Below are 20,324 nucleotides of genomic sequence, written 5' to 3'. Positions count from 1 at the left end.
GGTGAGAAACATGTCCGGGCTCAAGCTCCATTATGGCGGGGACACTGAGTGGTCTCAACGCTGGAGCGATCCCCACATCACTCCTGAGTCCTTTGCTGGTGTCTCAGCCAGGTTCTGCAGAAATCTGCCCTCTCATCTGATAACACCCAGCCCTGACCTGGATGGGGTTAGACTAGCCCAGGATCAGCAAAACCCACATACCACATGAGTCTGACAAAGCGGCCACGTGACAGACCAGGTGAGCTCAGAATCCAATGAGGAGAGTCCCAAGGCATACAGACCTTGCATCTGCGCCATCACGGGCAGAGGGGACTAGGCCAGGAACACCTGGTGTTAGATTTGTAGCCAGGGGTGACTGTGCCCATCTGTATCCCCAGTCTCTGCACAGAATCCTGCCCCATTATCCATCTACCGCTAATTCCTTTGTGGGCAGAGTCCAGCCATGGGCAGCCCCTGCCAGAGGAGAGCAAGGGCCCCTGACCTCTGCTGGCCCGTGCACCCTGGCCTGTCACCCAGCTCAGCCCTCTCTGGCCTACCCAGGGAGGAAGAAACCCAATTAACCAACCTGAAAGGAGGTAGAAGTTTTGGAGAAAAGACACTGTTCAGGTGCCAAGTGAAGTAATGAACTGATTCATTCCAACCTCATCTCCAATCCAACCCCACCAAGGTCTGCTCTCCCTGAGCTTTTCTGGGGCGGGTTGACTTGTGTCCCACCTTATCACAGGGGCACATGGGGTTGGAAAAGGCACCTTGACAGCAGGAGCTACCTCTGTACCAGGTTTGTTTTTTTGTTTTGTTTTTTTTTTGAGATGGAGTCTCTCTCTTTTGCCTAGGCTGGAGTGCAGTGGCACCATCTCAGCTCACTGCAAACTCTGCCTCCTGGGTTCAAGTGATTCTACTGTCTCAGCCTCCTGAGTAGCTAGGAGTACAGGTGTGCACTACCATGCCTGGCTAATTTTTGTATTTTTAGTAGAGACTAGGTTTCACCAAGTTGGCCAGGATGGTCTTAAACTCCTGACCTCGTGATCCACCTGCCTCAGCCTCCCAAAATGCTGAAATTACAGGTGTGAGCCACCGCGCCTGGCCAAAAACATTTTTTAAGAAATCATCCAGGTGTAGTAGTGCACACCTGTAGTCCCAACTATGCAGGACTGAGGTGGGAGGATGGCTTGAGCCCAGGAATTCAAGGCTGCAGTGAGCTAAGATCACACCATTGTATTCTAGCCTGGGTGACACAGAAAGACCCTGTCTCAAAATAAAATAGTAATAATAAAAGATAACCTAGTGATTCTGCATCAGGGAGGCCTTTTTTGAAAATACTAGCCTAGTATTAGCTTCTTTGGGTCATAACTATCTTTGCGTGTCCTATTTCTAGAAAGAAAGACACACACAAACATTCCAAGGAATTTTAGGGGTCTTGGAGCTGAGATCATTACCTACCCTTATTATTATTTTTTATTATTATTTTTTGAGACAGAATTTCACTCTTGTCACCAGGCTGGAGTGCAATGGCACAATCTTGGCCCACTGCAACATCCACATCCCTGGTTTAAGCGATTCTCAGGCCTCAGCCTCCCAAGTAGCTGGGATTACAGGTGCCTGCCACCACAGCTGGCTAACTTTTGTATTTTTAGTAGAGACGGTTTCACCATGTTGGCCAGGCTGGTCTCGAACTCCTGGCCTCAAGCAATCTGCCTGCCTCGGCCACCCAAACTGCTGGGATTACAGGTATGAGCCACCGTGCCTGGCTTCCTACCCTTAAACGGTCTGGACAGATAAGGGGTGGACATGTGGCCTTGGCCTTTACTTCTCACTCTGGCCACTCAGATGTGGCTTATTCTGTCAATACAGACAAGCATTTCCCCGACACACAGTGAAACCTGGGAAAAGCCCCTTCCTGCCTTCAGTTGCTTCTGGGGCTGACCCTCAAAGACCTGTGGTAGCAGAGAGAAAAGGAGGCCCTACCTCTGGTGGAAATATCTGTGCCACGAAAAGAGCAGCTGAGAATGGGGTGGGGCTGAGGCCGAGGGGTTTCATGACACTAAAAAAATTGATGAAATGGGCCAGGTGCAGTGGCTGACGCCTGTAATCCCAGCACTTTGGGAGGCCGAGGCGGGTGGATCATGAGGTCAAGAGATAGAGACCATCCTGGCCAACATGGTAAAACCCTGTCTCTGCTAAAAAATACAAAAATTATCTGGGTGTGGTGGTTTGGGCCTGTAGTCCCAGCTACTTGGGAGGCTGAGGCAGGAGTATTGCTTGAACCTGGGAGACGGAGGTCGCAGGGAGCCGAGATCGCGCCATTGCACCCCAGCCTGGCACCTGGCAACAGAGCGAGACTCTTGTCTATTAAAAAAAAAAAATTGATGAAATGCTGGAAAGTTGGGTCATGAGGGCAGGAAGCAGAGGAGTCAGTCTGGTTTCTAGGCCCTAAATAAGCTTTACAAACTTCAAAGCACTCAGAGACCTCTAGGTAATAATCATGGCACCTTTAATTGGCAAACTCAGGGCCAAGATCTGGCTGCCAGTCTGGGCTGAGAACTGGTGTTGCAAACAGGGCCTCCCCCGGGCTGTGCTGAGGGTTAGGGGAGGGGACTGGGATGTACACTGGGAATTAAAACCTGGTACAAAAGCTGGATGAGATTTTGTACCACGTTTTAATTAACAAATTTTTTTTTAGAGAAAGAGTCTCAGTGAGTTGCCCAGCGTGGTCTTTCTTTTGTTGTTGCGGGTTTTTATTTTTTATTTTTTGAACCTGTCTCAGGATCCCAGGCTGGTCTCAAACTCCTGGCCTTGAGTGATCCTCCCATCTCAGCCTCCCAAAGTGCTGAGATTATAGGTGTGAACCACTGTGCCTGGCTCAGTGTCTTTTTAATATGTAGGTTGCTGGGCTCGGTGGCTCATGCCTGTAATCCCAGCACTTTGGGATCCCAACGGGGACAGATTGCTTGAGCCCCAGAAGTTTGAGACCAGTCTGGGCAACATGGCGAAACCCCATCTCTACAACAATTAACTGGGCATGGTGGCAAGTGCCTGTGGTCCCAGCTACTTGGGAGGCTGAGGTGGGAGGATCGCTTGAGTCCAGGAGGTTGAGGCTGCAATGAGCCCAGATCACACCACTACACTCCAGCCTGGGCGACAGAGTAAGACCCTGTCTCAAAAAAGTGTTCATAGTGTGTACCCCTATGACCTTCCAGGCTCATCGCATACCAACCTTCTCAAAGTCAAACCCCATCTTTCCCTACAGGCAAGTGATCCCACTTAGCTCCAGCTAAATGGATGGAATCTTTGTTCTCTGGACATGCCTGTTTCTTTCTGGAGGCAGGGTTGGTCTTCCTCTGACACTCAGCAAAGTGCTGAGATTACAGGCATGAGCCACTGCCTGGCCTGACATGCCTCTATCATTTTGTTTTGTTTTGTTTTTGAGACGGAGTCTCACTCTGTCGCCAGGCTGGAATACAGTGGCACAATCTCGGCTCACTGCAAACTTTGCCTCCTGGGTTCAAGTTATTCTCCCGCCTCAGCCTCCCGAGTAGCTGGGACTACAGACGTGCACCACCACACCCAGATAATTTTTGTATTTTTAGTAGAGATGGGGTTTCACCATGTTGGCCAGGATGGTTTTGTTCTCTTGACCTCGTGACCCGCCTGCCTTGGCCTCCCAAAGTGCTGGGATTACAGGCGTGAACCACCGTACCCAGCCCATGCCTCTATCTTAATGAGCCTTTGCTCTAGCGATTCTGTCCTAGGTAGGCTACACTTGCACATCTAATTCATCTGTCAGTGCCCTTCAATGCTATCTCCATGAAATTCCTCCAGGAGCCCCTCTATCCCATGCTGGCAGCCTCAGAACTGCGCCTCTATGGTTTTGTCCTGGACACAATCTGCCCAGAAGGTCTTCCCCAAACTTCTGTCAGCCGAACTCATAGCTGGTATCTTTCTCCCCCAGCTTATGTAAACTTACTGTAAGAACTTTATCTTGGCTCACCAATGTCTTCACCACCCAGAACATTTAGAATAATTCTTGGCACACAAGAGGGGGCCAATACATTTTCATGAAATGAATGTAGTCTTAGGATATGTATCTGTCTTTTGATATGTTTCCTGAGTGATCAGTGTTCTTCCCCAGGGTTCCATGACTCCAAACCAGTCCTCGTCTCCTGGGAGTAGGAGGAGGTCCAGCTGTGAAGTCCAAACTGCTTAGAATCCCCAGGAAGGAGGAGCCTGAGAGAAAAGCAGAAAGGGGAGAAGAGGAGATGACTCCTGAGTCCCAGCTGGAAGAGGAATGTTTTGTTGAGGAAGAAACGCTCTTTATATGTTCCTTGCTCCTAGTGTGGCTCATTTTTGCTGACCTGAATTTATGACATCCCTTGGAGCTTTGGATCTTGACCTTCTTTTTCTCACTTAATTCAATTTTGTTTTTTTTTTCTGAGACAGTCTCGCTCTGTTGCCCAGGCTGGAGCGCACTGGCATGATCTTGGCTCACTGCAGCCTCTGCCTCCCAGGTTCAAGTGATTCTCCTGGTTTAGCCTCCTGCATAGCTGGGATTACAGGCACCCACCACTATGCCCAGCTAATTTTTTGTATTATTATTATTATTTTTTTAGTAGAGATGGGGTTTCACCATGTTGGCCAGGCTGGACACAAACTCCTGACTTCAAGTGACCCAGCTGCCTCAACTTCACAAGTGCTAGGATTACAGGTGTGAGCCTCCACACCTGGCCGAGACAGGGTTTCTTTTCTTTTTTTAAAAAAAGATATGAGTCTCACTCTGTCACCCAGGCTGGGGTGCAGTGGTGCAATCTCGCCTCCCGAATTCAAGTCATTCTCCTGCCTCAGCCTCCCGAGTAGCTGGGATTACAGGCGTGCACCACCACACCTGGCTAGTTTTTGTATTTTTAGTAGGGACGGGGTTTCACCATGTAGGCGAGGCTGATCTTGAACTCCTGATCTCAAGTGATCCACCCTCCTTTGCCTTCCAAAGTGCTAGGATTACAGGGGTAAGCCATCGTGCCCGGGACTTAATTTGATTGGAGACATCCAGTGGGACTACAATCAGGTCACACTATGAATCGTCCGGTTTAGTGGCAGGGTGTGAATTCAAGTTTAGGATGAAGAAAGTTCACCTTTCTGTCTCCAGGCCCCTAGGCCCTAGAACAGCTGTCTCTGTGGTTGATGGTGGCTCCTCTGGTTGGCCTTGACATGTGTGGGAAGGTCACTGCCTGGTAACCCCCTCAGTTGGCCAGCATGGTCTGGGGGTGGGGGGTGGGGGTGGCTCCCAGGGGTACCCATCTGAATGCTGCTGTTGTGAAGGTTGATTCTGTCCCCTGAATATGAGTAGGCCTTGGGGAGTTGACAGGCCCAGAGGTAAGTTTTGAATCAGCAGTTTCCCAATGGCCACTCAGAAACATGACACATTTGGAAGGGACCAGCAGGAGTCTGTTTGGGAGCTGTCATAAGCCCTTGGCGTCAGAAACACTGACCTGGTCTCTGAGCCTCTGACCAAGGCTCCCTGTAGCCAGGCCTTCCCCAAACTTGCAGTCTCTGCCTGGCCTCAACATCTGGCACTCACCCAGCACCTCACTCCTGTCCCTAGTGCAGCCATACTTTCCCAGTACCTTCAGCCAGGCCCCAGGGAGTGACCCTCTGCCCACAGCTGGTACAGCACCCACTTCTCCCACAGCAAGGCCCGCCCCTGCTTCCTGCTGCGCAGCCGGCCTGTGCTCTTCCGCCTGTCCCCACTGTGGGCAGTGCTTGACCTAGAGGCCCATCAGTGGATCCACTGGCCTGGTGACATGGGCCTCAGAGGCTGACCTCCAAGAGTGAGAACTCTGCCCCTGGTTCCTTCCCAGGAGGGTCCAGATCCCTGAGGGAGCTTCCAGCATCTCCCAGAGCTCTTCCAGCCTGCGGGTGATGGGCACCACACCGAGGGGTTGGCACTGCAAGATACAAAATATCATTGCTTTTAAGGGAGATTTTCAGTTTCCTCTTGTGTCCCTCAGAGGCCTGGGAGACCTAGGGCTGAGACCACACTCCCTGGGCAACACTGAATCCTTATATCTCTCCCAGACTTTTTGCTTCCTCTCCCCAGGGTGAGAAAATAGCCCTTAGAGGCCACAAGGAACCAGAATAGACATACTTAACAAAGTAATCCATATCTTCCACCTGTCCGACGCCCCCTCCCGTATATCTCCCAGTGACTCTCCTCGAAAATTTACCACCCTAGCCAGATTTTCTTTGTCCTGTCATTTCTTTTAAAATTGATCGTTCTTGGCCAGGTGCAGTGACTCAAGCCTATAATCCCAGCACTCTGGGAGGCCGAGGTGGGTGGATCACCTGAGGTCAGGAGTTCAAGACCAACCTGACCAACATAGTGAAACCCCATCTCTACTAAAAATACAAAATTAGTCGGGTGCGGTATGGCGCACGCCTGTAGTCCCAGCTACTCAGGAGGCTGAGGCAGGAGAATCACTTGAACCTGGGAGGCGGAGGTTGCAGTGAGCCGAGATCACACCACTGCACTCCAGCCTGGGCAACAAGAGCATAACCCTGTCTCAAAAAAAATATATATATATCTATATATATATAGTTCTCTAAGAAATATAAAAGCACCTTGCTTTGCCCACTTTTTCTGACTTCTCTCTCGTGAAGATCCCCACTTACATGTAAAATGGATAAAATTTGTTTTCTTTTCTCTTGTTAGTCCGTCTGCTATCTATTCATTTCTTATTTTCTTATTTATTTTTGAGATAGAGTCTCCTAAGTTGCCCGGGCTGATCTCATTCTCTTGGGCTCAAGAGATCCTCCTGCCTCAGCCTCCCAGTAGCTAGGATTACAGGTGATTCTCAATCTGGGCCTAGATTCAACTAAAGAGCCCCAGTAAGAGCCCCATGTTGGAGGTGACTCCAACTCCTGTACACAGGACATGTATGAAGTCACGTGGAGCACAGAGTAGCCCATTAGGAAGTATGAGGGAGATCTCGGGGAGGGCTGATGACATTTACTGAGATGAGACCCCAGGAGAAGCAGGTTGGGGCAAGAAAGGGATGGGTTGGGTTTGAACTGAGGAGCCTTGGGCCATCCTGGCAGGGGCAGGACATGAGGGGAGCTGAGAACCCGGCTGCAGCTAGAGGGAGACTGGCCTTCGGAGGCGTCCTGCATAGCACATGCGAGAAGCTTCTAGAAGAGAGGACCCTCTGACTTTCTCAACCTTACCCTACTTTCCCCGCTGCCTCCTCCATCTAGAAGCTCCCAGAATTTCAGGTTCCAACAAGCCTACAATAGAGGAGGTTCTCCTTTACCCACTCCATTGCTTTTGTGAAAGGAAAAGAAATCTTGGGGCCCCCACATCACTAAGCTAAAGGGAAAAGTCAAGCTGGGAACTGCTTGGGGCCAACCTGCCACCTATTGTATTCAAAGTCACCCCTTTGCTGGTTGACATAGTGGTGTATTTGACTGCCTCCTTTAGAAACGCTAATCAGAAACTCAAAAGAATGCAACCGTTTATGCCTCATCTTCTGTGACCTGGAAGCCCCCCTCCCTGCTTCCAGTCTTCCAGCCTTTGCTTCAAGTTGCCCCGCCTTTCCAGACAGAACCAATGTACTTCTTACATACACTGATTGATGTCTCATGTCTCCCTAAAATGTATAAAACTAAGCTTTGCCCGACCACCTTGGGCACATGTCGTGAGGACTTCCTGAGGCTGTCACCGACGCGTCCTCAACCTTGGCAAAATAAACTTTCTAAATTACCTGAGATATGTCTCGGAATTTCTGGGTTCACACTTTTTACTCTCAACATTGGGAAGAGACTGCTGTCGCTGTGTTTCTGAGATAACGAGGATAAAACGAGAGAATGATGGGCTGGAGCCCGATTATAAAAAGGTCCAGGGACAAAAACTAACTTGAGTTCACGAAGGCTCCCTTCCGTGGGGCGCTCCTTTGTTCCTGCAAACCCGGGCGGAGCTCTGGGCTGCACCGCCTCACCGGGCGGGGCCGGAGCATGCGCGGCTGGTTTTTAAGGCCGGCGCTTGTAGCCGCCGCGGCCATTTTGGATTAGGGCAAGGAGAGAACGCGGCCCAGAAATAGGGGGCGGGGGGCGTCGTCGTGGGCACAATTGCGCAGGGGCAAAGGTCGAGCGGTCCCGCTGCCGCAGTTTTTTGAAGACATCATCCAATTCTGATTATGGATTCGCAGCCATCGAACCTTAGTTTCCATCCCCTCTAGTGGGGGCTCTTGTGACTTCCCTCCTTCCCTTGGGTCCGGGCCGAGGAGGCGTTCTCGGGCGCAGGAGGTTACGCAGGTCCAGGCCCGGCCAGGGGAGGCGACCGATCCGTCGCCGGCGCCGACAGTCCCCATGGCGCCGCCTCTGACCCCGCTCCCTTCCTGGGACCCAAACAGGGCCGGGACCGACTGGAGGGAGCCCGGGACCGTGAGCTTCGGAGACGTGGCCGTGTACTTCTCCCGGGAGGAGTGGGGCTGTCTGCGGCCCGCGCAGAGGGCCCTGTACCGGGACGTGATGCGGGAGACCTACAGCCACCTGGGCGCGCTCGGTGAGAGTCCCACCTGCTCGCCTGGGCCCTGCGCCTTCACAAGCCCTGCCGCGCCTCAGGAAGCTGCGCGTGGAGTTGGGGGCCCCGCGGCCGGGCAGGCGGCCTCCCCGCAGCGTGGGATTTGCGTTCTTCTCCCCCAGGAGTCGGAGGCAGCAAGCCGGCGCTCATCTCCTGGGTGGAGGAGGAGGCCGAACTGTGGGGTCCGGCTGCCCAGGATCCGGAGGTGGCTAAGCGTCCGACAGAAGCGGACCCAGGTGGAGTATCGGGTGCTCAGTCCCGTGGGGACTTCTTTGTTCCTGACCTATCCTGGTGTCCTCTGCCACCTCCAGCTACCTGCTTAGCAGTTTGGTCTCTGAACTGCTTTCTCAACTGCAGCCAGGAGGCTTTGCCCCTGCCTGGCTCCTGGCTGCAGTCTAGAAATGGGCTGTGATGGGGGCTCTGTCCCTGCCATACCTGCCTCTGCGTCCTCACCTCTAGGTGGTCATTCGTCACTACACTCTGGGGGCTTTTTCTTTTTCCTTTTTGGTGTTTCTGTTTTAGAGACAGGGTCTCTGTTGCCCAGGCTGAGTGCAGTGGCGCCATCATAGCTCACTGCAGCCTTGAACTCCTGGGCTCAAGCAGTTGGCTCAAGCAATCCTGCGTGGGCCTCCAGAGTAGCTAAGACTGTAAAGGCAGTCACCACCACGCCTGTCTGTTTTTTTTTTTTTTTCCTTTTAATTAAAAAAAAATTTTTTTTAAAGGGGCAGAGGTCTTGCTGTGTTGCCCAGGCTGGTCTTGAACTCTAGCAATCCTCCATCTCGGCCTCCCAAAGCACTGGGATTCCAGGCTTGAGCCACTGAGTTCAGCATCTAAGCTCTGTTGACTCTGCCTCCACATCATGACCCATCCCTACCGTCTTCCAGCACTCAGGTGCATCCAGCCCCCTCATTTCCTTCCTTCAGTTCTTGCCTCAGCCTTTGCAGATTGTCCAGCCCCACTGAACTTGGCCATGCCCGCCTGATTCTGCCTTTCTTGGTGCTGTTCGTGTTGCCTGGAATATCCCCAGGTGTCTGCTCCTCCTTCCGGATCAGGCCCAGATGTTCATGTCATCTCTGCCCTTTCCCACAGTGATATTTCCCCAGCCGCGAGGCGGAATGGACTGTTTCCTTCCTCCCGGCTCTGTCTGGCTCTGTAGCCGAGGAACAAGTGTCACTCCTTGCTCTCCTGCCTGTATTGGGTCCCAGGGACAGCCGGGGATCCAGCAGGCCTGTCCCTGTCCACACGGGGAGTGGGATTCAAGGACCAGGATGAGCCGAGGCTGAACTCTCCTCTCCTTATCTCCCAGCAGATTCCAGAAACAAGGAAGAGGAAAGACAAAGGGAAGGGATGGGAGCCCTGGAGAAACCCCTCCCTGTGGCCACAGGGCCTCCTGGGCTGAAGGCTCCCCAAGCCCCCTTTGGCGGGTTGAAGCAGCCATCCAAGGTGCGGCGCCGGAGTCACCCCCGCTTCTGTGCCCACCCCGCTGTCCCACGAGCGGACCAGCGTCATGGCTGCTATGTGTGCGGGAAGAGCTTCGCCTGGCGCTCCACGCTGGTGGAGCACGTCTATAGCCACAGGGGCGAGAAGCCCTTCTACTGTGCGGACTGCGGCAAGGGCTTCAGCCACGCTTCCTCCCTGAGCAAACACCGGGCCATCCACCGTGGGGAGCGGCCCTACCGCTGTCCCGAGTGTGGCCGGGCCTTCCTGCGCCGCACAGCGCTGACCTCGCACCTGCGCATCCACACGGGGGAGAAACCCTACAGCTGCCCGCAGTGTGGCCGCTGCTTCGGCCTGAAGACGGGCATGGCCAAGCACCAGTGGGTCCATCGGCCTGGGGGCGGTGGGCGCAGGGGCCGGCGCCCTGGGGGGCTGTCTGTGACCCTGACCCCTGGCCATGGGGACCTGAACCCGCCTGTGGGCTTCCAGTTATATCCAGAGATATTCCAGGAGTGTGGGTGACCAAGTATGATCTAGACATTGAGGGAGGCCTGAGATGGGCTCAGGGGCCCGAATCTCTGCAGCAGCCTGCAGGGAGGTCCTAGAATCCCTGGCAAGAGCTGGCTCTGGCGTGCGGACAGTCTCATCTTGGGCTCTCAGCAGCGTCCTCTGCCAGCGTCTTGCTCCCCCCGACCCAGGCTCTCAAAGGCCCCCTTTGCTGAGGCAGGGCTGAGGTGAGAACCCCCCAGACCTCTATAAGGGGAAGCAAAAGCTGTTTCTCAGCCCAGAGATGCTAACAGGATTGAGGTAGAGGAGAACCTTGTTTTACCTATTGTCTTTTTTTTTCTTTTTTAATTTTTTGAGATGGAGTTTCGCTCTTGTTGCCCAGGATGAAGTGCAATGATGTGATCTCACTGCAACCTCCTCCTCCTGGGTTCAAGCGATTCTCCCTGCCTCAGCCTCCCGAGTGGCTGGGATTACAGGCGCCTGCCACTATGTCCAGGTAATTTTTCTGTATTTTTAGTAGAGAAGGGGTTTTACCATGTTGGTCAGGCTGGTCTCAAACTCCTGGCCTCAGGTGATCCACCTGCCTTGGCCTCCCAAAGTGTTGTGAATACAGGAGTGAGCCAACTCGCCTGGACTTTTCTTATTCTTTGACCCTCCTAGAACACAATACCCATTATTTGTTTGTTTATTTTATTTTATTTTATTTTTTGAGACAGAGTCTCGCTCTGTCACCACATGCCAGGCTGGAGTGCAGTGGCTTGAGCTCGGCCCACTGCAACCTCCACCTCCCAGGTTCAAGCAATGCTCCTGCCTCAGCCTCCCAAGTAGCTGGGACTACAGGCACGCATCACCACGCCCAGCTATTTTTTTTTTTTTTTTAGTAGAGACGGGGTTTCACCATGTTGGCCAGGATGGTCTCGATCTCTTGACCTCATGATCCACCTGCCTTGGCCTTCCAAAGTGCTGGGATTACAGGCGTGAGCCACTGTGCCCGGCTATTTATTTATTTTTAAGACAGCATCTTGCTCCGTCACCCAGGCTGGAATGCAGTGGCGTGAACTGGGCTCACTGCAGCCTAGACCTGCTGGGCTCAAGGAATCCTCCTGCCCCGGTCTCCCAGATGGCTGGGACTAAAGGTGAGCAACATTACGCCCAGCTAATTTTTTTTTTCTTTTTTTTTTTTGAGACAGAGTTTTGCTCTTGTTACCCAGGCTGGAGTGCAATGGCGCGATCTCGGCTCACTGCAACCTCCGCCTCCTGGGTTCAGGCAATTCTGCCTCAGCCTCCTGAGTAGCTGGGACTACAGGCACGTGCCACCATGCCTAGCTAATTTTTTGTATTTTTAGTAGAGACGGGGTTTCACCATATTGACCAGGATGGTCTCGATCTCTTGACCTCATGATCCACCTAACTCGGCCTCCCAAAGTGCTGGGATTACAGGCGTGAGCCACCGCGCCCGGCCCAACGCCCAGCTAATTTTTAAATTTTTTGCAGAGATGGGGTTCCCACTGTGTTGTTCAGGCTGGTCTCAAACCCCTGGGTTCAAGCAATTTGCCCACTTTGGCCTCCCAGAGTGCTGGGATCACAGGCGTGAGCTATCACACTGGCCTCCATTGTCTTTTTACTGCACAAGTTAAAAAAACCAGTGGTCCCATACTGGATCTGGCCTGCAGTTGCTGTATTGATTTGGGCCCAGGCAGTGTTTTTAAGTGATATAAATTAATGGTGAAGATTTAAAAGAATATTTTGCACCAAAATCCAGGTTTTTGGCATCTCTTGAAAAGTCCAAAGACTTAGCAACTCCACCGAGGCTCCCATGAAATCGCAGTTGTTGGGAGTTGGGCTGGAGCCAGAACTCCCAACTTCCTGTGGCCCGGCCACTCATCCCATCAGCTCCTGACCAAGCAACACTTGCCATTCATCATGGCTTGCTTTTAGTGTTTTTGACGTTTATCTTAAAGTACAGCAAAGAAGAAAGGGAGGTATTTCCTGAACCCATGTCTCTGTCAAAACAGGCCTTGCATCTTTCCTGTCTTTAGGTATGAGCCATCTTTACTGTCTTTTAAGTATGTGCCATCATGGGTAGAAGGGGCTAGGCCAGGAACACCTAGTGTTAGATATGTAGCCAGCAGCAACCATACCCATCTGTATTCCCAAGCTCTGCATGGAATTCCACCCCCCATCACCTCACTACTCCATTATCCATCTACCACTAATTCCTCTGTGGGCAGAGTCCAGCCATGGGCAGCTCCTGCCCTGCTTCTGGTCAGGACAACACCTGCCCGAGGGAAGCAAGGGCCTGTGACCTCTTTGGCCTGTGCGCCCTGGCCTGTCACCCAGCTCAGCCCTCTCTGGCTTACCCAGGGAGGAAGAAACCCGATTTACCACATGAAAGGAGGTTGAAGTTTTGGCGAAAAGACAATGTTTAGGTGTCAAGTGAAGTAATGAACTGATTCATTTCAACCTCTTCTCCAATCTGACCCCACCAAGGTCTGCCCTCTCTGAGCTCTTCTGGGGTGGGTTGACTTGTGTCCCACCTTATCACAGGGGCACATGGGTTTGGAAGAGACACCTTGGCAGTAGGAGCTACCTTTGTACCAGGTTTTAATTCCCAGTGTACATCCCAGTCCCTTTCCCTAACTCTCAGCACAGCCCGGGGAAAGCCCAGCTTGCAACACCAGTTCTCAGCCCAGACTGACAGCCAGATCTTGGCCCTGAGTTTGCCAATTAAAGGTGCCGATTACTACCTTGAGGTCTCTGAGTGCTTTGAAGGTTGCAAAGCTTTTTTAGAGCCTAGAAGCCAGATATGATTCCTCTGTTTCCTGCTCTCATGACCCAACTTTCCACCATTTCGTCAATTTTTTTAGTGTTGTGAAAGCTTTAAGCCTCAGCCCACCCCATTCTCAGCTCCTCAGTTCGTAGCATAGATATTTCCACCTAGAGGTAGGGCCTGGCTGAGTATCTTTAAAAAATGTAGCTACTCCCATCGGGCATGGTGGCTCATGCCTGCAGTCCCAGCACTTCAGGAGGCCAAGGCAAGTCGATCACCTGAGGTCGGGAGTTCAAGACCAGCCTGACCAGTATTGTGAAACCCCGCCTCTACTAAAATTACAAAAATTAGCCAGGTGTGGTGGCATGCGCCTATAGTCCCAGCTACTCGGGAGGCTGAGGCAGAAGAATTGCTTGGACTCGAGAGGTAGAGGTTGCAATGAGCCAAGATTGCACCACTGCACTGCAGCCTGGGTGAGAGTGAGACTTTGTCTCAAAACAAAAAAGTAGCTGCTCCCTGGGCTTTGTTCCTCATCTATTAAATCAGAATCTCCAGAGATGGAATTTTATGCCTGTGAAAGTTTGAGAGAACCACTGCTGGGAACAAAACATTATTTTCTAACTGCTCTTAATTTTGTAAGAGTAGTGGTTGGTCCCAGGGCATACACAAAGTCCTCCATTTCTCTGTTCTTCCCAAAGGAAGAACAACGGGGCACATGGGGTGAGAAGAGGCACCCTGGCAGTAGGAGCTACCTTTGTACCAGGTTTTAATTCCCAGTGTACATCCCAGTCCCCTCCCCTAACCCTCAGCACACCCTGGGGAAAGCCCAGCTTGCAACACCAGTTCTCAGCCCAGACTGACAAGATCTCTGGCAGATCTTGGCCCTGAATTTGCCAACTAAAGGTGCCATGATTACTACCTAGAAGTCTCTGAGTATGGAGAGGTCTCCATTTCTCTGTTCTTCCCCTGTGGCATATCTGCTCTCTTCCTGGGTACCTATGATCACACTCAATACACTGGGGCATCTCTTCTAGCATTGGATGGAAGGCCTTTAAGAGGGCTGGTCCTTTGCATGCGGGACGGGAGCAGTGCATACGGAAGTTCCTCTCACTGAGAATGTCTGTGAGGGCTCTCTCTAGCCTGCAGCATTGACCACATTGGCTGGACCATAAGCCTTGGCTGCACACTGAATGGCTCTGCCCTAGTGTTGTGCATGCCAGGAGATAATGCTGTGGACACAGTGACCACCTAACTCAGGACATGCGCAGGCCTCATTCTCATGGATGCAGAGGTAGGACAAGGCCAGTGGACTCCCAAGTTTCTCCTGCCTTGGATTAGTTGGTGTTGGGTCAAGGTGCAGATTTATCAGAGGCTTTCCTGGACTTGGAGCCTCTCACTGCTGTGGTTGTGTGTCGGGTGGAGGCTGGTTTCCTTGTGAAGTCCCTGTGCATAGATGGCACTCTGGTGCTGGAGGAGGCTGGATGGAAGTGAGCCACTCTTACTCCAGGTGCCAGTGAGGGTGAATTTGCACGTGGAGATGCTGGTGCTGGAGCAGCTTGAAGTCTTGGCTCAACTTCTGCTACATCTGGACTTGCGGCCCATAATGAGTGCAGGCAGTGGACAGTGTCAGAGCTGTGGCTGGAGGCCTTGCCACCCATTTTCAGGGTGTGGCTGCTCTCCTGAGTGAATTTTGGTGGATCAGCAAGTTGGATGTCAGAGAAAAGTGTCTTGTGAAGGAGACTTGTTTCCTACCTGTGTGAGTGCTTTCGGGATGACCAGAGGGTACCCCATATCCAGCTCTTCCCCAAACTGGTCCTCTTGTAGGCTGTTCTGCCTGTTTGGGATCTAGTGCTGGACCATTATTAGCAAAGGTTTTAGGACAAAGAGACACTGGGATGGGAGAGAGCTATGGAGCTGTTCCTCCAGAGGGCAGAAAGTTCTCTTCCGCCCCACTTCATTTGTGGGATGAGCTCTTGTGATTTTATTTGTACAATTTTTTTTTTAAATTTCTTTTTTCTTTTCTTTTTTTTTAAAGATGGGGTTTCACCATGTTGGTCAGGCTGGTCTTGAACTCCTGACCTCAGGTGATCCATCTGCCTCGGCCTCCCAAAGTGCTAGGATTACAGGCGTGAGCCACCGCGCCCGCCCCCCCCCCCGCCTTTTTTTTTTTTTTGAGACGAAGTTTCGCTCTTGTTGCCCAGGCTGGAGTGTAATGGTGCTCTTGGCGCACCACAACCTCCGCCTCCTGGGTTCAAGTGATTCTCCTGCTTCACGAGTAGCTGGGATTACAGACATGTGCCACCACACCTGGCTAATTTTTGTATTTTTAGTAGAGACGGGGTTTCTCCATGTTGGTCAGGCTGGTCTCGAACTCCTGACCTCAGGTGATCCACTCGCCTTGGCCTCCCAAAGTGCTGGAATTACAGGCGTGAGCCACCGTGCCCCGCCGCTCTCCACTTTTTACCACTTGGCCTTCTCCAAGTTATTGTTCTCATCCTTTTTCAAGAGAATAGAAGAGGCCATCCTTCCTCCCGGTCTCTTCATTTTGTTTGTCTGGGTAGGGGACAGAAAAACACGATCCGTGGCTCCTGCATCACACAGGGGCATCAGGCTCATTAACTGTCAAGAACGCTGCGCAACTTGTTTCAGCACGAAGGGAAGCAGAAAGACAAGAACTGGATGATATTAAGTTGTCTGTCCAGGCTCACTTCCTCAATTCAAAGCTGCACCCGAGGCAGTGTTTCTCCGGTTCCCTTCCTCGGCAAGCCTCCATTCGAGTCAGACAAGACTGGAGCGTTGTTAGATGCCTCGAAGACCAGATGGTTCTCTCTGTCCATTTCTCCTCTGTATCACCCTCACCTGGAAGGAATCCTGCCTCCCTGTGAGGAAATCCGGGAACTAGGGACTAAGACTGCCAAGGATTGAGTTAAACTCAGGCGCTGGGGAAGGTGGAGGCGAGAGGCAAGGGGTGTGGGGCAGACAAGGAGGAAGGTGTCTATCCTCGTATCTCCTGGTTTTAATAAAACATAATGGAGGGTAAGTGGGGGCGGGAAAAGTTTTGAAGGGACAGGTCCGGCTGGAGAGGAGACCCCTGAGGCACTACTCTCTCACTACCTCCTGCAGGCTCTTCTGGAGGACAGGAAAGGCGGACTCGACCGGAGCGACCCCGGCCAATCAGGAAGGCGCCTGGCGTTCCCTGGCGACCATTAGCACCCCGCCGTCCGCGGGGTTGGAGGAGGCGGGGCGGCGAGAGCAGGAGCCCCATCGGCCAACCGCCGGGCTTCCTGGGGCGGAGAAGCGGTGCCTCTGGGAGCCGGGGCGGGACTGTCTCCTTGGCAACGATCCTAGCCCTCCCGGAGGGAGGAGGAGGATCGGGGGAGCAGAGCGGGGCGGGGGGCGGAGGAACGGGAGTGGGCGTGCAGGTCGTGGGGAGCGGAGTTCCAGGAGGGGGTCCCAGGCCCAGGGAGGGACTCGGCGAGGCCAAGGCGGGAGTCCATCTCTGTTCCCGAGGCGCGCCCGGAGCTGACCCGGAGGCCCGGTCGGGGAGGGAGCTAGACACCGCCCCCGCTGGCGTCGGGAAGCGTCGCTCCTTCTCGCTGACCTTGGTCTCGCTTGTCGCCTCGCCCTTGGCCACACGCACCGACGACACGGTGCCCGGGAGATGGACAGACGGGCCTCTGGAGGGACGGAGACCTAGAACATAGGCACACATACTGCCCCAGCAGCCCCGCGGGCTCCAGAGCGCCGGGTCCTCGCCCACCCCCAGGCCGGGGCCCTCCTGCCCAGGGTTAATGCCAACGAGTTTCCACCTCCAGCGGCTCCTAGAGAGGCCGCGGAGCGAGCCGGCAGGGGGACCTGGCCGCGGACGGACACTTCCTGTGCGGGGGAGGGGGGGCCGGGCGGCCGTTGGACAGCGCTGCCCAGCCCGACGCCGGGGGCCGGACGGCGGGGGCCCGGGCGGGAGCGGGGTCTGGGGGCGGCCGGGCGGATCGCGAAGCCTCTCATCCCAGAGGCCGCGACGCCCGGGGGCTAGTGAGGGCCACCGGGAAGCCGAGACCTTGGGAGGGGGCGGGGCCGCGGACAGGGGAGGGGCCCGGCGCTCGGGAGAGGCCCGGGGTCAAGACGTCCGGCCTCGGGGGCTCCGGCTGGGCCGCCGCGTCCCCTGGGCAGTGCTGAGCGGGCGAGCGGCGGGCGGGCGGGCGGCGGGGGCCCGGGGCTCAGGGAACCCAGGCCGGGTCGCAGGATCGGCCACCATCACCGCCGCCGCACTGGGAGCCCGCGGGGGATGGAGCGGGAGGCGTCGCCGTGGGGCCTCGAGCCCCAGGATGTTCAGAGTTCTGACGAAATGAGGAGCCCCGAAGGGTCTCTCAGAGGTGAGGAGGGAGCGCCCATCCGAGGAGTGGACCTGCGTGCAGGAGAAGGGGGCTGTGGCTCCAGGGAGGGAGCGAGGGCACGGGGCTAGTATACCTGGGACTTGGAGGTGGGGGCGCCGGGGACTGGGGTGTCTGGGTCAGCTGAGGGGGGCAAGGGAATTTCAGCACCTGTCTAGGGGCCAGCGACGCTGCTTGTGAGGGGGGAGGTGTGTGGCTGCTAATGGACCAAATGACCTTCCAGGTCCCACACCATCTGGATTTTCTGTAATTCTTTGATCCTGCAGGCAACATGAGTGAGAATGAAGAGGAAATTTCTCAGCAAGAAGGCACCGGGGACTATGAAGTCGAAGAGATACCTTTTGGACTTGAACCCCAAAGCCCTGGGTTTGAGCCACAAAGCCCAGAGTTTGAACCCCAAAGCCCCAGATTTGAGCCTGAAAGCCCGGGTTTTGAGTCCCGAAGCCCTGTGCTTGTGCCCCCAAGCCCTGAGTTTGCACCCAGAAGCCCTGAATCAGATTCTCGGAGCCCTGAGTTTGAATCCCAGAGCCCTAGGTATGAACCCCAAAGCCCTGGCTATGAACCCAAGAGCCCGGGCTATGAACCCCGGAGCCCTGGCTATGAACCCCGGAGCCCTGGCTATGAATCTGAGAGCTCTAGATATGAACCCCAGAACCCTGAGTTCAAAACCCAAACCCCAGAATTTGAAGCTCCAAGTTCCAAATTCCAGGAAGGTGAAGAGGTGCTTCTGAATCCTGAGGAAAAAAGTCCCTTGAATATCTCCTTAGGAGTTCACCCCCTGGACTCCTTCACTCAGGGGTTTGGGGAGCAGCCCACCGGGGGCCTGCCCATAGGGCCACCTTTTGAGATGCCCACAGGGGCCCTGCTATCTACACCGCAGTTTGAGATGCTTCAGAATCCCCTGGGTCTCACAGGAGCCCTTCGAGGTCCAGGCCGGCGGGGTGGCCGGGCCAGGGGGGGGCAGGGCCCTCGGCCTAACATCTGCGGCATCTGTGGAAAGAGCTTTGGGCGGGGCTCCACCCTGATCCAGCACCAGCGCATCCACACGGGTGAGAAGCCCTACAAATGTGAGGTCTGCAGCAAGGCCTTCTCTCAGAGCTCTGACCTCATCAAACACCAGCGCACCCACACGGGCGAGCGGCCCTACAAATGTCCCCGTTGCGGCAAGGCCTTCGCCGACAGCTCTTACCTGCTTCGCCACCAGCGCACCCACTCTGGCCAGAAGCCCTACAAGTGCCCACATTGTGGCAAGGCCTTCGGCGACAGCTCCTACCTCCTGCGACACCAGCGCACCCACAGCCACGAGCGGCCCTACAGCTGCACTGAGTGCGGCAAGTGCTATAGCCAGAACTCATCCCTGCGTAGCCATCAGAGGGTGCACACCGGGCAGAGGCCCTTCAGCTGTGGCATCTGCGGCAAGAGCTTCTCCCAGCGGTCGGCTCTTATCCCCCATGCCCGCAGCCACGCCCGGGAGAAGCCCTTCAAGTGCCCTGAGTGCGGCAAGCGCTTTGGCCAGAGCTCGGTGCTGGCCATCCACGCCCGCACCCACCTGCCAGGCCGCACCTACAGCTGCCCCGACTGCGGCAAGACCTTCAATCGCTCCTCCACGCTCATCCAGCACCAGCGCTCCCACACGGGCGAGCGGCCCTACAGGTGCGCCGTGTGCGGGAAGGGCTTCTGCCGCTCCTCCACACTGCTGCAGCATCACCGGGTCCACAGCGGTGAGCGGCCCTACAAGTGCGATGACTGCGGAAAGGCCTTCTCACAGAGCTCTGACCTCATCCGCCACCAGCGGACCCACGCGGCGGGCCGGCGCTGACCTGGGGCCCCAGCAGAAGTGGGAGGCATGGGCAAAGGATAAGGAGCCAGGGAGCTAGAGGAACCTTTAGGAGGATAGTGGAGAAGTCACAGTAGAATGGAGGAGCTGAGGATGCTGGAAGAAGAGGGCCAGGGTGGAGGAAGTGACATGCCCTGGAGATTTGCGGGGAAATGGGCTGGAGGGAGGCCAGGCCGGCAGCGGGAGGCCCTGGGAGAAATGGAGAGAGGTCGGCGGAGGGCTGGCCTCAGGCACGGCTCTTTGGTAGGTGCCTGGCTTGGCAACGCGCTAGAACGGGGAGGGTGGAGGGTGGGGGGGTTACCTAATTAGAATGGGGTAGCTTAGATTGGTAGCTGCTGAGACCCTCGTTGAGTCAGGAGCGGGTAAAGGGTAGGTGGGGTGGGGAGTGGGGCCCCGGGGTGGGGCCTGGGCCTCTGCCTGCAAACCCCAGCCTCCCTCATCTTCCTCAGGCGTTGGAGCCCCTGAGTTTGAGTTCAATAAAAACCTTTATGTGGTAAATGAGACTTGTTCTTAAAATGTGTGTGTGGACAGTGCCCTGGGCAGCAAGAGACACCAGTCATAGCCGGGAACACCAGGGCCTTATCTAGGAAGTGCTTTGCTGCTGCTGCTGTTAGAAAGGGGGTCTCGCCTGGCCTAGCCAACATGGTGAAACCCCGTCTCTAGTAAAAATACAAAAAAATCAGCCTGGTGTGGTGGCAGGCGCCTGTAATCCCAGCTATTTGGGAGGCTGAGGCAGGAGAATTGCTTGAAACCAGGAGGCAGGGGTTGCAGTGAGCCGAGATTGCACCACTGCACTCCAGGCTGGGCAGCAGA

At 54.6% G+C, this 20,324-nt stretch overlaps 2 protein-coding genes across 3 annotated transcripts; both read left to right on the top strand.

Annotated features, from left to right (window-relative positions):
• The first annotated feature begins 8,194 nt into the window (after positions 1 to 8,194).
• ZNF747 (zinc finger protein 747) lies at positions 8,195 to 13,263 on the top strand. 2 transcript variants are annotated; one of them, XM_021672361.2, is made up of 3 exons: positions 8,195 to 8,551; positions 8,692 to 8,805; positions 9,879 to 13,263. In XM_021672361.2, the coding sequence occupies exons 1-3, from the start codon at positions 8,356 to 8,358 to the stop codon at positions 10,526 to 10,528; spliced, it is 960 nt and encodes a 319-aa protein (XP_021528036.2). In that variant the 5' UTR covers positions 8,195 to 8,355; the 3' UTR covers positions 10,529 to 13,263. The 2 variants fall into 2 exon arrangements, with proteins under 2 accessions (XP_021528036.2, XP_021528035.2); XM_021672360.2 differs by having other exon boundaries at positions 9,876 to 13,263.
• Positions 13,264 to 17,403: 4,140 nt separating this feature from the next.
• Positions 17,404 to 20,021, top strand: ZNF768 (zinc finger protein 768). The gene is made up of 2 exons (XM_012464481.2): positions 17,404 to 17,656; positions 17,941 to 20,021. The coding sequence occupies exons 1-2, from the start codon at positions 17,569 to 17,571 to the stop codon at positions 19,491 to 19,493; spliced, it is 1,641 nt and encodes a 546-aa protein (XP_012319904.1). The 5' UTR covers positions 17,404 to 17,568; the 3' UTR covers positions 19,494 to 20,021.
• The last annotated feature ends 303 nt before the right edge of the window (positions 20,022 to 20,324 follow it).

The sequence above is a fragment of the Aotus nancymaae genome, unplaced genomic scaffold, assembly GCF_030222135.1.
Source record: "Aotus nancymaae isolate 86718 unplaced genomic scaffold, 86718_ANA_hifiasm-v0.15.2.pri h1tg000049l, whole genome shotgun sequence".
Lineage (NCBI taxonomy): Eukaryota > Metazoa > Chordata > Mammalia > Primates > Aotidae > Aotus > Aotus nancymaae.
This window is presented reverse-complemented; position numbering and strand designations above follow the sequence as displayed.

What these genes read in the sequence shown, in the direction of transcription:
- ZNF747 (XM_021672360.2), top strand. Translation starts at nt 8,356, where the DNA reads ATGGCGCCGCCTCTGACCCCGCTCCCTTCCTGGGACCCAAACAGGGCC. An exon ending in CAGCCACCTGGGCGCGCTCG is followed by an intron (nt 8,552 to 8,691) that starts GTGAGAGTCCCA and finishes CTTCTCCCCCAG; the next exon opens with GAGTCGGAGGCAGCAAGCCG. An exon ending in TCCGACAGAAGCGGACCCAG is followed by an intron (nt 8,806 to 9,875) that starts GTGGAGTATCGG and finishes CTTATCTCCCAG; the next exon opens with CAGATTCCAGAAACAAGGAA.
- ZNF768 (XM_012464481.2), top strand. Translation starts at nt 17,569, where the DNA reads ATGGAGCGGGAGGCGTCGCCGTGGGGCCTCGAGCCCCAGGATGTTCAG. An exon ending in CCCCGAAGGGTCTCTCAGAG is followed by an intron (nt 17,657 to 17,940) that starts GTGAGGAGGGAG and finishes TTGATCCTGCAG; the next exon opens with GCAACATGAGTGAGAATGAA.